The sequence below is a fragment of the Crocuta crocuta genome, unplaced genomic scaffold (assembly GCF_008692635.1).
Source record: "Crocuta crocuta isolate KB4526 unplaced genomic scaffold, BGI_CrCroc_1.0 scaffold38, whole genome shotgun sequence".
Classification (NCBI taxonomy): Eukaryota; Metazoa; Chordata; class Mammalia; order Carnivora; family Hyaenidae; genus Crocuta; species Crocuta crocuta.
Window position 1 is genome coordinate 2,363,107 of NW_027532605.1, and position 16,122 is coordinate 2,379,228.

The following is a 16,122-nucleotide window of genomic DNA, read 5'->3' on the forward strand; positions in this document are numbered from 1 at the left end:
CCTAGTTTGTCAAATTAATTTTTAACGTTTCTAGATTTTGAGCCATTGTCAGAAAAGTTTTCTCCATTCTCAAAATAGTTCACCGATGGTCTTCTAATATTTGTATGTGGGGTGATATTAATTATTCTATCTTCCCTATCGAGATACTACCTATATTGTAGACTAGATTTCTTTAATTGGGTCTGTATTCAGTGGACATTTGAAGTATGACTAATCCAAAAATAAATAAAGAATGACTAATCCTAGGTAAAAATGTGAATTAGTCAAATTTCTATTCTCCATCTTTCCCTTCGCTATAGCTGAGTCTGCACTCCCTTTTAAAATCTAACTCTGCCTCCTGTCCAGTACCATCCAGTGAGTCCACAGCAGCCTCCAACCTTCCACGTCGATTAAGTAGGCAAAAGTCTAGGCTTCCGTGTGTGAGACTGTCGATTTCTGGTAGTGTGATGTCAAATTACTCAATCCTTCTAATTCACAGTTTCTATCTGAAGCATGAAAATAGCAAAACCTCCCCCACACGTTCATTTAATAAATGAGATAATCTACATAACGCACTAGCATAGTACTGGCACATAGTAAGTACTCAATAAAATTATAGGTAGCCAATTAAAGGAGGATAGGAGAGGATCCTTAAGCAGTAAGTGACAAAAAAAGAAAGAAAGAAAGAAAATATCTACGATTGCAACTTGTGGAGCTTGATGCAGAAATAGCTCTGTTGGCAGTGATTTATGTGTCATGTGTGAACACCTTTGTATGAGCACATCAATAAGCTGGGAAAAAACACACAATTGTTATGTTTCATTCAGGGATGGTTTTCTGTAGACTGAGTAGTAGGGTCTTTGCTTGGCAAGGAATTTATACACCCTTAAGTACGCCAACTCTGAAAGCTTAACTATGAAAAGAAGGGCAAAACCCTAAGGGGCAGAAAGCACTTTGGGACAGCTCATACCTTAAGAAAATTAGAGTTTTTTAGAATCAAAATCTGAATAGTTGAGCAACTGACCTAAAAACACTGGAGTTCCAGTGTATCCCTCCTACTCCTGGCACTCAGCGTACCTGCTACACCTGTCACTGCTCATCATGTCCGGCCAGAGGCTCCCATCTCAACCAGAGCTGCTCAGGTCAAAGCCGTGTGCCCCAGGTAGCCAACTCCTTCCAGCCACAGTCCTAGGACTGATCCTGTTAAGCTGGTCTTCATTCCAGTGGTTTCTGCGTTAAGAGTCTAGGATGCCAAGTATAAATCTTGAGGCCAAAAAGATATATTAAAGACAGAGCTGGAGCTAATTTGAAATAAGGGAACAGGGGGGCGCCTGGGTGGCTTAGTCGGTTAAGCGTCCGACTTTCGCTTGGGTCATGATCTCGCGGTTCGTGGGTTCGAGCCCCGCGTCAGGCTCTGTGCTGACTGCCAGCTCAGAGCCTGGAGCCTGTTTCAGTCTGTGACTCCCTCTCTCTCTGACCCTCCCCTGCTCACGCTCTCTCTCCTAGAAAAAAAAAAATTAAAAAAAAAAAGAAATAAGGGAACAGGAGGGGCACCTGGCTGACTCAGTCAGTAAAAGCAGCTGATTTCAGCTCAGGTCATGATCTCATAGTTTGGGAGTTCAAGCCCCACGTCAGACTCAGTGCTGACAGCTCAGAAACTGGAGCCCACTTTAGATTCTGTGTCTTCCTCTCTCTCTCTCTCTCTCTCTCTCTCTTCTTCCTCTGCTCATGCTCTGTCTTTCGCACTCAAAAATAAGCATTACAAATTAAAAAAAAAAAAAAGAAGGGAACAGGATAAAAAATACCAAGGTCTTGGGATTACATTTTTGAGATGTGTGAAAGGCTGGGTTTGGCAGTACTGACATGGTTAGAGTTCTTGAACTCAGTGAGCAAATCTAGAGCTGACCTTGGCACATATGAAACTTTCCCCTTAGTGAAGCCAAGAATGGCCTTTTTAAATATCAGAAGAGCGACCTGCCCCTGGGCCCGGAGTTAACTTCGGAAAATGCTTGAGAAAAGTTTCTGCAGTGAAAGCAATATTCTGTATCTTGATAGGGGCTTGAGTTACATAGGCATGGGCATTCGTTAAAAGTCACAGATGTACACTTAAGATTCGTGCATTTCTTTGTATGTAAATTTTACACTAAAAACTGCAGAATATTGAACTCTAGTGAATAAGCATGCTGAAATAAATATTCATGTCTACTTGAAATGTATTAAAAATGGATGAATGAATGTGAAGGATGCAATAAAACTAGTCTCAGATGTTAATGATAAAATCTAAGTGGTGAGGGGCACCTGGGTGGCTCAGTTGGTTAAGGGTCTGACTTCAGCTTGTCATGACCTCACAGTTTGTGGGTTCGAGCCCCACATTAGGCTCTGTGCAAACACCTCAGAGCCTGTCAGCCTGCTTCAGATTCTGTGTCTCCTCCTTTCTCGGTTCGTCCTCTGCTCACACACTCTTGCTCTCTCAAAAATAAAGATTAGCAACACCTGGGTGGCTCAGTTGGGTAACCATCCAACTTCAGCTCAGGTAATGATCTTGCATTCCATGAGTTCGAGTTCCACATTAGGCTCTGTGCTGACAGTTCAGCCTGAACCCCTGCTTTGGATTCTGCGTCTTCCTTTCTCTGCCCCTCCCCCCTTACACTCTTTCTATCTCAAAAGTTAATACTAAAAAAATTTTTTTAAATAGATTTTTAAAGATTTAAAAAAATTTAAGTGGTGAATGCACAAATGTTTGTTCCATAACTTATTCAACATCACTATATATTTGAAATCTTTCATAATAAAATGTTGGAAAGTTACCCAATGCTTTATCAGAAGCAAGCAAACCACTCTGCACTCTGGGTGCACAGCAATTCTGAGGGCCATCACCGGGAATATGGAATTCTTTCCAGTGTACCGTCTGCCTTCTCCTTGGCCATTGACTTCCTCTGTGGCACAAATTCTGGCCCTCATGTCCTCCCTCTTCCTCTGCAGTTTCATAACCACGCCCTCACCCTCTGGGCAAAGGTGAATGAAAAAACAGCACAGGGTACTCAGCTATTGAGCAGATCTTTGTGAAGACTTGACCCTACAGTGCTGTCATGGTAAATTGCCAGCATACATACTTTTCTGTGCTCAGAGAAGACTGCAAAAGCTGGACTGTTTAAATACACACACACACACACACACACACACACACAGCCTGACTGCAATAACTAATATAAATTGCTTAGTATTTCAGATTTAAAATTATAGAAAAGATTTATCTTCTGACAGCATGAAGAAAATGATCAAGATTTGTCTCTTATTTCCACTGCTCATGGAGAAAGAGCTTGACATTTGTTAAGCCCTAGGTATGGTTGTGATGTTTTTGCATCCATCGGCTCACATAGTTCCTCATAGCCCTGTAGGTACATAGCCCCATTATCCTCATTTCATAACAAAGCCCCTGGTCATGGAGTCAGTAAATATTAGATCTAGGACCCAAAAAACCAGGATCTCCTCAGCTCAAAACTTTTTCACCAAAGCACATCATCACCGACATTTAAAATAGGTTATGTCCTGCAAAGCTAACACAACTGCAAGAACAACAGTAGTCACAGGGCCAGGATTTTACAAATAAAGGCAGTTTCTACTTCACCTGTTTTTACCAAAACACCCCCCACCAAAGGATATTTTTTTAAGTTGACACTAGTCAATATATAGTTTATACTCCCCACCAGTGCTGTTGACAAATAAGAACATAAAATTTGGCAAACTTTTCCATATTTTCTATGGCTTTGGGGGGCAGTTTGGGGTTTAATAAACCTGCTTAACTAAAGGGAATTTATTTTTGATGTCAGTGTTGCTAGTTCATACATTAAACAGCCCAACTATTCCCTCATGCTTGGACCACTGGACAAAAATTCTTATCCAATAGAATGGAACCTTCTCCCCACGTGTTAAGCCAAATTCCTAAACGACAGAAACTATGTAGTGTAATCACCCAGTAGATGGCACTAGTTGTGCTGACTACTTTTTATTCTCCTATCCTTAGTCCCGGGACCTAGGTCAGCGGTCTTTGTCTCCTACTAGGGTTATAAATTTTTGAAACAAGACTGGCCCCACATAGCAACCAAATAATGCCTTGCATATTACTTGTGGAAAATATTTAGATCCCCTGTACAGAACAAGACTGCCATCTTTACATAGTGGGTTCTACTAGGCATTCTTAGGAATGTTTATCCGTCTTCAACCACCCTACTTTACACTTTGGCCAGCCTCACTCCACATAATAAAGTAGGGGACTGAGGAATGCTCTGGGGGATAAGAGGAAGGTAGAAAATACTGTAAACATGTATCTTGCTGAGATAAGCAGTAATAAAATCTATTTTTAGAAAATTCAACAGAAACCTTGTGTGAAAAAGCTTTTTACATTTAGGCCCAAATGAAGCTAGGTGACTATTATAATCTGATTTTAGTATTGACATAATTTGAATAGTTTTACTTGATTGAACCTGATTCAAAACTGAACAATGCTCACATCTAGAGGCCACACTTTGACCCTATTTTGCTTGGGACTACCCTGCTTTACCCATCAATTCTGCCCTTTGGAGGCATATGCTTCTACAATTTTCCCTTGTTTTACAAACCAGGTTTGGTATATTCTTGCTTCACAATAATAAAGGAACCTAAGAATGTATGGAGATATATATATGTGCCATTTCAAAGCAAAGTTGTTTTGGTATTGGGGGAAATGTTAAGGGCAAGAGATAAAAATCTTCAGGGTCATTATCTCAAGTGCTGCTCTGCCAGACCTACACTTGTGAACTCTCCTGATACAGCAGGGAACCAATTCCTAGTCCTAACAGGTTCCTGGGGGAAATCTAATACAGCTGGCTTATAAACCATTGCTTCAGTTTTACTCGACATACATGCAATATATGGACAAGAAATGAACTCCATGTGCAAGAGATTTTGATGGAGTAAAACAGAAAATTGACTTTTGGTTGGAAATGGTAAAGAACCGGTTTCTAAGGCCATGCCAAGTCCTTAAGTTGAGGTTATTAGTAAGTGCATGTGATCATGAGGACTATGGGGTCAATGGTCTCTCTACACTTGGGGTCCATCACAATTCAGCAGCTAGTTACCAAGCTTTGGACTGGCATGACCTTAAAACTTGCAGGGTCACACTGCACTTATAAGTTACCTATCAAGGCCTTTCAAAAGGCTTAAATGTCTACTAGTCAAACTTGTTAAAATGCTCATTTTACTGCATTACACCAGTTACCTCATAGTAGTAAACAGCCCTTAAAAAACATCTTTAGGTTGAACATTCTCAGTGTGAAAAGTATTAAATATATGGCTTATTAGGAACAGTCGGACTTGATTTTCTCTAGTCTGTTTCTTATTTTGTGATCTGTGCTTTGAGAAACATCATTAGACACTTTAAGCTCAGAAACCTGGAGTAATTTGGTTATAATATTTGAACAAAAGTCTGGTTATCCCTAATAAAAAAGCTTCAAGGGATTTGGAGAAAAGTTGAATATACCTGGAAAGCAAAATATTTTTCCTAAGCTTCTCCCCGAGGACCTAACAACGTACCATTCATGACAGTGCTATTTTCCAAAGGTCTTGACCTTTGGAAAATAGCACTGTCATGAATGGTACGTTTCCTCAGAAGCATACCTCAACTGTTAATCATTGTAACTGCTTTGTGAAATGTGGGAGTGTTGAATTATCCTAACATTTAATCATCGGCTGAGACCTGGTTTTCGCCACAGCCAAGTACATCTGCTTTCACCCATCATATAACCCCTACCAGAGAACTGTCACCCTCTTTTCTACCAGAAATGTTAATACTCTCATCAGATAGGAAATTAAACAAAGAAAAGGAAAAACAGATTTTTATAAAAGCCATGATAGGGCAAGTTACCCAAGGAGAAGCCTAGAGGCAAGATGGACATAAATTGAGCAAGCGCTCCACGCGGATCCTGCTCGTCCATGGTTTTCAAGGTTTGTTGTCTGTAGAACCTTTCCAAACACATTAGAGAAAAGGGTCTTAAGAGGCACGGCAGCCTAAATTTGCTTGGAGAAAACAAATCACTTTCGTAACAGAAAAGGGAAGTCCAGGCCTATATAAACTTACAACAACTGCCATTGTGTCTTCAGACTGATGAAAGGCAGTCAGTGTGTACCTCTGAGAAAACTTTTCAGGACCAGTTACCTATACTCTAAACATTCTCCTACCTTCTTCTTTTTTTTTTTTTTTACCCTCATATCTATTTGTTTTCAGCATCATTCCTTTGGCATTATTACTCAATCCGGAAAATTAAAAGTTCTTTTAAAATGTTAAATTACCAAAATACAAGTGGCAAGTACTCAGTGCTACAAACATTCAGGGCATCAAGTTAAACTGTCCTCAAAGTTAAAGTTGATTACTAAAACTACAGGAACCAAGTGAAAACGGAATTGGTATAATGGGAAACGCTGTGTAAATGCCTAGGAAAGCACACTGCAGCCTTCACTATTACACATCATCTTCGGGCCTTCTGAGTTTCTGGACTGTAGTAACTACCCAAACACTGGCCCAGAGAGGAAAGGCCAAGCTGGCTGATGACGCGTCAAACCTCTTCAGAGCGGTTTTGCTGAAATGAAATGGGACCCAATCCTAGCAGCGTGTATTTTCTATACTAAACGATTTTTGTTTTCGGTAGGTGTTTAAACATTTAAAAATTCACAGGTGAAAGCACCAGGAGAGAGGAAGGTAGAAAACTTTCTTCCTCTTCTTGATGAGTACCGTCCAAGCAGACTGGTAGGGCAAATATTCATTATGGATTGTAATTCACTTGGGTTTTGGAGGCTTCCCTTAAGAAAAAAGAGATCTGTTAATAAATGATAAAGAACACAGAACAACAAGATTAAATTACTGAGGCAATGTCAATTACAAAAGCAAAAGCTTAGATTGATCTTTCTATTTAATATCAACATATTAAAGGGTAACAGTATTTCCACACCTAACACTGCATTTTTTTCCTAATCTTGAGGTATGATTAGAGAGCAAACATCTGACTGCCTATTGTAGCCAGATATCATTCTCATCAATTACATGGAAAATCTTCAATAACTCTATAAAGGGATAATATTACTTACTTGTTTTTTATAGTTGTGGAACTTAAGGCTTACAGGTTTTAAGTGTAATAATTTGTCTACCATCATAGATGAGATAACAGGGTAACAGGGATTGGAAGCCTGGCAATGAGCTCAACCTGACAGTTAACTTCTTGGAAATTCCAAAATTCTTTCTTTTAAAATAATCTTTAACACTATATTCTCCCACAAATAACTTATAGTATTATCGTTACTACCTCTACTTAGGTTTAAAAAAAAATTCAGTACTTTTTTTACTCCAAACATTTGTAATTTTGTGACCATCTTAAGAAAATAATAGTCACAAAGCCAAATTAGCTATAATCATGACTAGAATAATAAAGGAAAACTTCTACAATATATAAACCCCAGTTACTGAAGTTCTATGAAGCATAAATAAGCTCCTTGAGGTTACTCATCATCCACCCCTTTTACTCTCCACAGTGCCTAATATGCAGTGTGTACTCAAATTGTTAAGAGATGCTGAATTAGGGTACCATGAGTATTCTGGCACAAACTTTTATATTTGAAGGCTATGGAGTTCTTAGAAAACAGAGTCTACTTATTTGTGATTTAAGGTAGGGAAAAAAAGACAGCGACAAATACAGAGCTAAGCAGTCGCCAGGCTGAAGTAATCATTACAACTATAGTAAAGTGTGCTGGCTCTCCAGTATAAATCATTCAAAAAGCAAAAATAAGGTAGGTCCGTTAACATTAATGCAAGTTTTATTCAAGAGATAGTACTGAAGAACTGAACACTAACAACGGAAAAATGTGCCAGTTATCCACTCTACAGTAAAAGTGGAACTGAGGACCACTTAAGACACATAAATAGATTCTACCTTTACATTTCTGAATAAAGCTGTATTCACTTCTTAGAGAGAGCCATTTAACTTTTGCTGATAAGGCTTTGTGAATTGTGTTCAGAATCTTTGACAACGCGCACAAACATACACTCTTCAAAGGCGGCAAGTACCTAGGATTTTCACTCCAGGATGAGTTTCGGCAAGTACCTAGGACTCTCTGACTTAAGACTGCACTTTTCTACATGAATTCAATTTGAATTGCCTTCATTCTAATGTCTATCCACCACAATTTTAATAATTAAATCAACATTTATTATGACTTTATAACTCCCTCAAATTACACATTAATATCTGACATGGTAGTTTCAAAAAATAAATATTCAAGGCCTCAAGTTTTAAATTTTCCTTCAGTGTAATGCACTAAGTAGATACAGGACTACCCTAAAATAAATGCAGCTCTCTTATAAAAATTATCTGTTATAATACAGTTCCCATTCTAGTCCGTAATTCTGACAAATATATTTTTTTGGTAATAAAACAAGAGTTTAGAATGATTCAGTCCTTGGAAGATCTTAATGGCAGTCACTCAATGAAGACATCAATCATTCTTGGAGTCCTAACTCAAAAACTGCTATTAGCATTGACTGAGTTTTCATTTTTTTTAGTGGTTATTGCTTTAATTGGCAATACCTGAATTTAAGACAAAAGAACATCTCCCACTAAGCCTTATTTTAAGTATTATAAATGTATACGGAAGATAGACTCATAGAGGCTATAATGCTGATGTCTTAAGTAACTCACCCATGAAATGGGTGCAAGCTTTTCAGAGGATAACCATAGATCTTTTGGCTCTAAAAATAAATGCCCCTACTTTTCAGAGTGTTCCCATTCTTCAAATTCTTCAACAGGAGACTTGAGCAGCTTAACAGTTTTGCTATAAAAACAAACCACTCTTGTTACCAAGTCAAAAACATAAAAGGAAACTGATAAAGGACATAGTTTTCACAGTTAACGATAAATAAAAGTGCAATAAGTGTTCAAGTAGGGCACGTAGTTTAAAAACTACATGTGAGGATTTGGCATAGGTCATCTCTTAAAGGCTCTCCGAGGGTCCCTGCCATTACTTATTGTGGTCATGACCGTTTGATTATTAGCTGTTCCTTGTAGCTGTGGATTTGTAGGTCCCCGGCCATTGCTTCTACCAGCATATGAAAACTGGCATCCCCTTGATTCTGGGCCAGTTTGAACCCCATTTCCTAAAAGAGAATATAAAAATTCATCACCATTTTCAGATACTGATCTATAGAAGTACACCTATTTGAAGTTCTAACACACACTACTAATGCTTACAAGTAGTATTAGAAAAAACAAATGTCTTTATTGTTAAACTACTGGAAAAAAACTCAATGTGGGCTCTAAGTTTTTCTAGCTGTATGATTACTGTAAATATATTAACTTGATGCTGATTAACAGGGAGAGAGAAACAGACTGGGCAACAGAATGAGAAATTAGTAGAGTAGAAAAGCAAAGGTAATGCACTGCCTACATTTTATGAGGGAAAAAAAAACCGAAGGGTAAAATGGTGTATGAACACTGGCATTAGGTTCAAATATGGTTAATAATACTTCAAAATAGTGTAATTCTAACTTTGCAAAGAAAAAGACAGCAAAGTTTCCCACAATGTGATGATCACCAGCTGTGCTAAAACATGCAGCCAGCCGGGTCAAATAAAACTTTAGCCACCCTAAGGAACTACAATCCCTAAAGCCTTTTCCTCTGTTATTTAAGAATAAAAACTTCCAAAGACCTTAAACACAGCTGTAAGGACCATTGACATGACGTTTGAGAATATCTGAGGGCTTTCTAAAGGCCAATCTTTTAAAGAGGCAGCTATCAGCATAAAATTAGAGATTATGAAAATTAAGGTTGAGCTATTAGTCTAAACTTAAAAGGCTTTTGGAGTGCCAAAATAACCAGTAATTCTACATTTATTAAGTAATCACTAGAGCACATAAATTTTGTTTAAAAAAAAATCAATGAAAAATCATATTATGCATCACCAAAACAGATTTCTTGTTATTAGCCACTGTTTAAATATAGAATGTGCTCTGGAGGTAGGTGGGGGGATGGGTGAAACAGAGGGGATTAGAAGTACACTATCATCATGAGCACTGAGAAATACACAGAAGTGCTGAATCACTACACTGTACACCCGAAACTAATAAAACACTGTACGTTAACTACACTGGAATTTAAACTGAACAAATAAATAAATGTATGTGTATAAAAATAAAAAAAGAATGTGTTTGAATAAATTAGCTTAAGAAAGTATCTGCTACCTAGACACTTATTTGGGAATTCCCTGTTTATTAGAAGTTTCCTTTTAGTGCTAACTTATGCCTAAAGATAGTTCTCTTGTAAACCTTTCATAAGATATAGTCTGTTAATTCTTAACACCTGATCACAAATATGGAAAAAAAAAATCTTACCCACTGGTCCAAATGTACCTGTACCCACATTATTATTCATGGAATTATTCTTCTGTTCATTGTGTGCCTAAAAAATATGTTTTTAATTTAACCAACTGAAAATTTATAAAAAAATTATTATAACAACATGTATCCATTCTTTAATTGTTAGGGTTTTTTTGTTTTTGTTTTTGTTTCTTACTAAATTTTGTGAAGATTTACATCTTTACAAATGTTAACATTCAGGAATATTTCCCAAGTCTTTCATAGCTTCTGTTACATCTTATTGTATTTTTCTGATATTACTCCCTACTCCTCAAAGTGCTAAATGGCACATATATTTAACACACAATACTAAAGATACATATATAGACTTACAAAGCATAAAGAGTGAAAATGACTTAAAAAAATTTTTCTTAAACTGTCTTCATTATACCCTGCGTACAACAGGGTTGGACACCTAGTCACAGAATTATAGTACCCAGTCAAAATTAGCCTAACCATAAAAGTAGACTATACATGTGGATTAATTACCCCTCTGCTCTGTTGTCCTCGATAATCTGGGTTGGGTTCACTGAAATTTGGCACTTCTGAATAAACCATACAAAATCTGAAAGAAAATAAAGCACAAGTTAAATGACTTCTAAACGAATCAACCTTTCTTCATATAACATGTATTAACTGATAGGAATGAAGAATTTAGGTATCAAATGAATTAACTAAAAAGCAACATGCTAATTATTTATACAACAAAAACTTCCAAAATGCTATGTTCCATAAAACAAACTATTTGAAAATATACAATTGCCTACAATGTAGAAAACATTCTATTTTTTATTTTAATTCTGTACTGCAAAAAATAAATCATGTTAAAGATCAGGGACCCAGAAACACATCTGTGTGCTGTTTTTCCATAGAGGCTGATGCCACTGAACCATGTTTAGGGTTCCAGAGTGGTTTTTCCAGCAGTGGTGATGGATTTGCACTGATCCATTCACACACTCTCATCCAGTCCCTCTTTTGACCAATCACTGTGAATCTGCAAAGATAATCATTCACGGTTAAGAGTGGAATCTGCAAGTATAAATAAAGACAAGTGGCTATAAAGACAAGTTTACCCCAGTGCTTCTTGTAACTTGGCTATGGCATATACTGACATCACACTCAAGCATTTACTCAGCTCCTCGCCCCATAAATAAGAAATTAAAATCAATTTTGGCAAATCCTAGACTGACTGTGACTGTCAGTCACTAAGAACTGATTGACCTCCGATGGTTCGTCACTTAACTGACCTCTATTATAAATATGTCTGTATACATGAAGGTCAGGACAAGATCCTCAATCTGTTGATAATAATGATTCTAAGAGCTTTCAATAACATGTTGCTCTAACACTACTCTAAAATCAAACATAAGTGAATTCTAATTTTTCACCTAGCAAAAGCAAAGTGTTGTTTCTGATTTTTAAAAGCCAGCAAGATTGCTTTATCTTTTCCAAACAAAGAATCTCATCCCTGTAGTGTGGAAGAGGATCTCCCCCTTTACCCTTTTATCAGTGCCATGTGGGGCTTCTCTTTAAAAATATCCTCCAATGTGATGGGAGTTAAGTAGATGTCTAAGCATTAACCGAACAGAATGGACTAAGGATTTGGCTCATTGCTAACACAGTACTTTATGAATATATCCCAAATGTCTAAGCTGATATGGAGGATGAATTACCTTTACACCCCTAGAGAGGATGGTTCCTCCAAGTCAGGGTGGAGATTACGAGGGTAGTAGTGTATGGAAGCTCGCATTGTGGCTGCCTGTACGGTACCTAGACTGTGGATAAATACAGGACTTCAATGGTCATCGCTGCAAGTCCTTTTATCACGAGTACATATTCACCCATAAATGAAAAAAAAAGATAAATTTACGGCCTGAAACCTAGCTTCTTATTGGGCAATTCCCTAGAAGACAGAACTTATTTCAAATGGCACTGTGACACCTGAAAGCTGCACTTCCCAAAGCCTACAGAAAGGCCCCATCGGAGCTCGTCTCAAGGGCAACTTGATGCTCTTTGCTGGGGAAAAAGGACATTCTCAACCACAGGAAACAGTATAGGTGGCTCTTTAACTGGAACATACATGTAAAGTCATTTCTATAGTATGCTGGAAGGTATTCAGTTTACCAGTCAAGAAAAGCCAAGAGAAGTTTATTATAGTTAATACCTACCAATTACTCTGTAGACATTTTATGTAATTTATTCAATTATAGGATATGCATTTTAATACTTACTCCCCAATTTTTTGAAGTTCTCCCCCCCTTCCAGTATAAAGTGTCAAACACCCTTTCCACATGGATGCATACCTAGAAAGAAAAGAAACATCAGTTCTATAGAAACACATGTATTTTCTTCTACTTAACTCACGTAAAATTTATCCTGTTTTTTGCAGTAGGGTAAGGTGGAGATTAAACTCTGTTTATGATAGTAAATCAAATACAATTAATCTCATTTTGATTGTTACTTACGAAGGAACACAAAGAAAACTCTACTGCCAAATTTTGACATAATTATCTAAACTATACCTAACCCTAGAAAATAGAAAGTCTTATTGCAAGGCAAGCACTGTTATACTCCAAAGATCATATCTTTAGCCAAGAAGTTATTTTTTAATCACAGAATATATAAAATCAACATCAAGTGTTTACTTTTACACCCATTTACTTGGTCTACTCAGATATTGATAAAATAGTTTTTCCTTTGCCTCCTAAAACACATAGGGTGGATAAGCTACTGAAAATTTGATAAAGTTTAATCAAGGGCCTAAAAAAAACCCAAAAACAAACCAAAAAACCCCCACAAAGCTCTGACCTATTTGCCTTTCCAAATCTGCAATTTTTAGCATCAACTTGGCTGAACAGATTATACTGATCAACTTTGAATACAGATGCACCATTAAAATATCCCCACACACAAATCTAATAGAAACATAAATTAAACATTATAAAATCAGTCCAAGATTTGGTTTTCAGTTGTTCTCCATATAACCACGATGGTAACTTTATGATTTAGAATGGTGAACCATAACTAAATGTTGTTTAAGTGTAGTGACAGTTCTTCTTTTAATATAGGTTAATAAATACCAATTAGTTCCACCTTACATATTCCTCTTTAGTAAGGGTTTATTTATTAAAGACTCCAGCACACTCATGCTATACAAAAAGTGACTTAGAAGACAGTGCACTAATATTTCACCTTGGTAGCGTAAAAGTTAATGCATATTAAGAAAAAATTGGAAGTTATTACAAGTAAACATTTAACTTGCACTTGCTTTGGGAATAAGCAAGTGTTTTCTGATAAACCGATCAATATTCAAATTACCATTATTTAGATTACGCCTTTCTTCAGAAACTACTTTTCTTAGATACAACCAGAATTTAAGGGCCTTTTAATAAATAGGCCAAACTCCATTGGCTATATTATTTCAGTAAGTAAAGTATAATTATTTCCCATTATACAGAAGACAAAGTTACAGAAGTGTAATAACCTCAAGGTCACACTGAAGTTAGGAAATAGTGGAGTTTCTTTAGTTTTGAATTTTCCTACAAATTATATCTTGAAATTCCTGTATAAATACTATAGAGATAATACTGAACTTAGTTTTTCCATAAATTTTTTAGGGTCACATCTCTATTTTCTGTGACTACAAAATATGAAATATCTGAAATAGAATGCTGTTTACACTGTATAAGATACTTTTAATCACTGGATGAGAAATACTTGTGCAGCCAAAAAAACCCTTCAATTATGATGCTAATCCTCACCACACCCTCACAGGCAGGAATTCTTTTGTGTAAGCTACAGATATGGAAGTTTAAAAAACACAATTAGTGTCATAATGAGTCACTGTATGAGAATAAAATGTCTATGATCTGACTCTCACTTCCTTCTTTGAGGATACTCTGCCTCACTTCCTGAAGATGTCGTAAGGACTGGAAGATATTATCAAAGGGCTCTAGCCTCCTCCATTCAGGGTGATCCAACACTTCTCTGAGATTCTATTTACTATGCCACCATCAATCTCCACCCACTTTGCCTATAGTTGTAACAAATACATTGTTAATTCTACTGACCACAGAACTTCCAAAATCCATTTCAAGACCCTTTTCTGGCCTTTTGCCTTCCTGATTTAAATATTTGGTAAATTTTTAAAGGCAGGCTAATTACCAATCAAAAAACAAACAGGGCACCTGGGTGGCTTAGTCAGTTAAGCATCTGACTTCGGCTCAGGTCATGATCTCACAATTGGTGGGTTCAAGCCCCACATGGGGCTCTATGCTGACAGCTCTGAGCCTGGAGCCAGCTTCAGATACTGTGTTTCCCTCTCTCTGGCTCTCCCGACTGGCTCTCTCTCAAAAATAAAGGTTAAAAAAAATTAAACAAACAAAAGGAGTTTGTGCTAAATTATTTTTAAAAGCCGGTCAACTGAATCTTTTGGATGGAGGTAGCATGAGACTTCTTTCTGCCAAATATTTTCTGCAGATCATTCTGGTTTTTGTACCATGCTGACCTTACAGCAATAGGCACAGGAAATTACTTCAAGAATGTCCCTTCCAGATATTGTAAACTTGCCCTCTTAATTTTTACATCCAAATACAAATTTGACATACCACAAAAACTGCTAAATTGTTCAACTACAATCTTATGTCCTCACTGTCTAAATAAAATACAGGCAGGATCCCATAAGTCACTAAAAAGAGGGGAAGGCTGGAAAACAGCTGACAACTGTATTAAATAATTTGTGTATGGGGGGAAGTGTTGACTATATTAATTTTATGTATCTACTAAAAATAATAATCCCCAAAGAGTATTTAAAAATCTACTTAACCTGTAGACTGACGGGGGGGGGGGTGGTTTAGATTCCCGGTGAAACTGACCACTTATACCGGCAAGGGTGTTACATTCCAAAGCTGTCCACTATCTAAAGTTAACATCCAAGTGGCTCAAAACTGCTCGGAGGCCCATAGAAAAGGTATGGAACTCCAGAACTTGCCAAGATCCCCCATGAGCCAATGATTCGGCAGGCTGCTAGTTAGGAAGCATTCTCCCTCCTCCCCATTTTGTGCACACCTACCCTCTGGTCAACCGAATAATATCCCCTGGCTGTATAAGACCTCCGATTTCATCCCACACGGAAATAGTGATGCTGCCCGTTTTATCTGCTACTTTGCATGATCTCACTTCATGGCCGTCTTTGGTTTTGGTCACGCGTCCTGTTAAGATTTAAAAATCACAAGGGGGGGGGGAAGGGCGTATTAGATAATAAGAACTTCCAGAAAGGTTCTAACTCCTCCTCCGAGATCATAATGCAGTGGAAAGGTGGGAAGAGGTCGAGCCCCAGGTTTTCGCCGCAGGTTGGATCCGAGCCCCGGCGGGGGCCAAAGGGGCCCCGGGGATGGGGGNAGACCCCACTTACCTATCTCCAGGACAATAAAGACGACATTTAAGTTTTTCAGTCCGGGCTTAATATCTTTTATAAAAAGAGGTGGGTCGCTGACCCCATTCATACTGAGGCAGGTGCGGCTACGGCTGCGGAGACGCGGGTGGGCAGGGAGTGGGACAAAGCTTCCCACCCTCCCGGGCAAGGGCGAGGGCGCAGGGGAGACTCTGGGCGGGGGTGGCGAGAGAACGGGCAGAAAGCGGTTAGTCAGGGATCACGGAAACCAGCCCAGACGGCACTGAGTCCAAAAAAAGGAAGAAAATAACCAGGC

At 37.9% G+C, this 16,122-nt stretch overlaps 1 protein-coding gene across 3 annotated transcripts; it reads right to left on the bottom strand.

Moving 5' to 3' along the window:
- Window positions 1-4,312: 4,312 nt before the first annotated feature.
- On the bottom strand, window positions 4,313-16,116 carry NABP1 (nucleic acid binding protein 1). 3 transcript variants are annotated; one of them, XR_013339115.1, is made up of 7 exons: window positions 15,828-16,116; window positions 15,486-15,624; window positions 12,646-12,717; window positions 10,904-10,979; window positions 10,391-10,457; window positions 8,703-9,157; window positions 4,313-6,808 (listed from the first exon to the last, which is right to left on the bottom strand). XR_013339115.1 is itself a non-coding variant. In XM_077780262.1 (6 exons), exons 1-6 carry the CDS (start codon window positions 15,916-15,918, stop codon window positions 8,988-8,990), a joined length of 615 nt encoding a protein of 204 aa, XP_077636388.1. In that variant the 5' UTR covers window positions 15,919-16,116; the 3' UTR covers window positions 6,906-8,987. The 3 variants fall into 3 exon arrangements, 1 of the variants encoding a protein (XP_077636388.1); XR_013339114.1 differs by having other exon boundaries at window positions 4,313-6,813; XM_077780262.1 differs by lacking the exon at window positions 4,313-6,808 and having other exon boundaries at window positions 6,906-9,157.
- Window positions 16,117-16,122: the final 6 nt, after the last annotated feature.

What these genes read in the sequence shown, in the direction of transcription:
- NABP1 (XM_077780262.1), bottom strand. Translation starts at nt 15,918, where the DNA reads ATGAATGGGGTCAGCGACCCACCTCTTTTTATAAAAGATATTAAGCCC. An exon ending in CTTTATTGTCCTGGAGATAG is followed by an intron (nt 15,625 to 15,827) that starts GTAAGTGGGGTC and finishes AAATCTTAACAG; the next exon opens with GACGCGTGACCAAAACCAAA. An exon ending in GAACTTCAAAAAATTGGGGA is followed by an intron (nt 10,980 to 12,645) that starts GTAAGTATTAAA and finishes ATTTTCTTTCAG; the next exon opens with ATTTTGTATGGTTTATTCAG.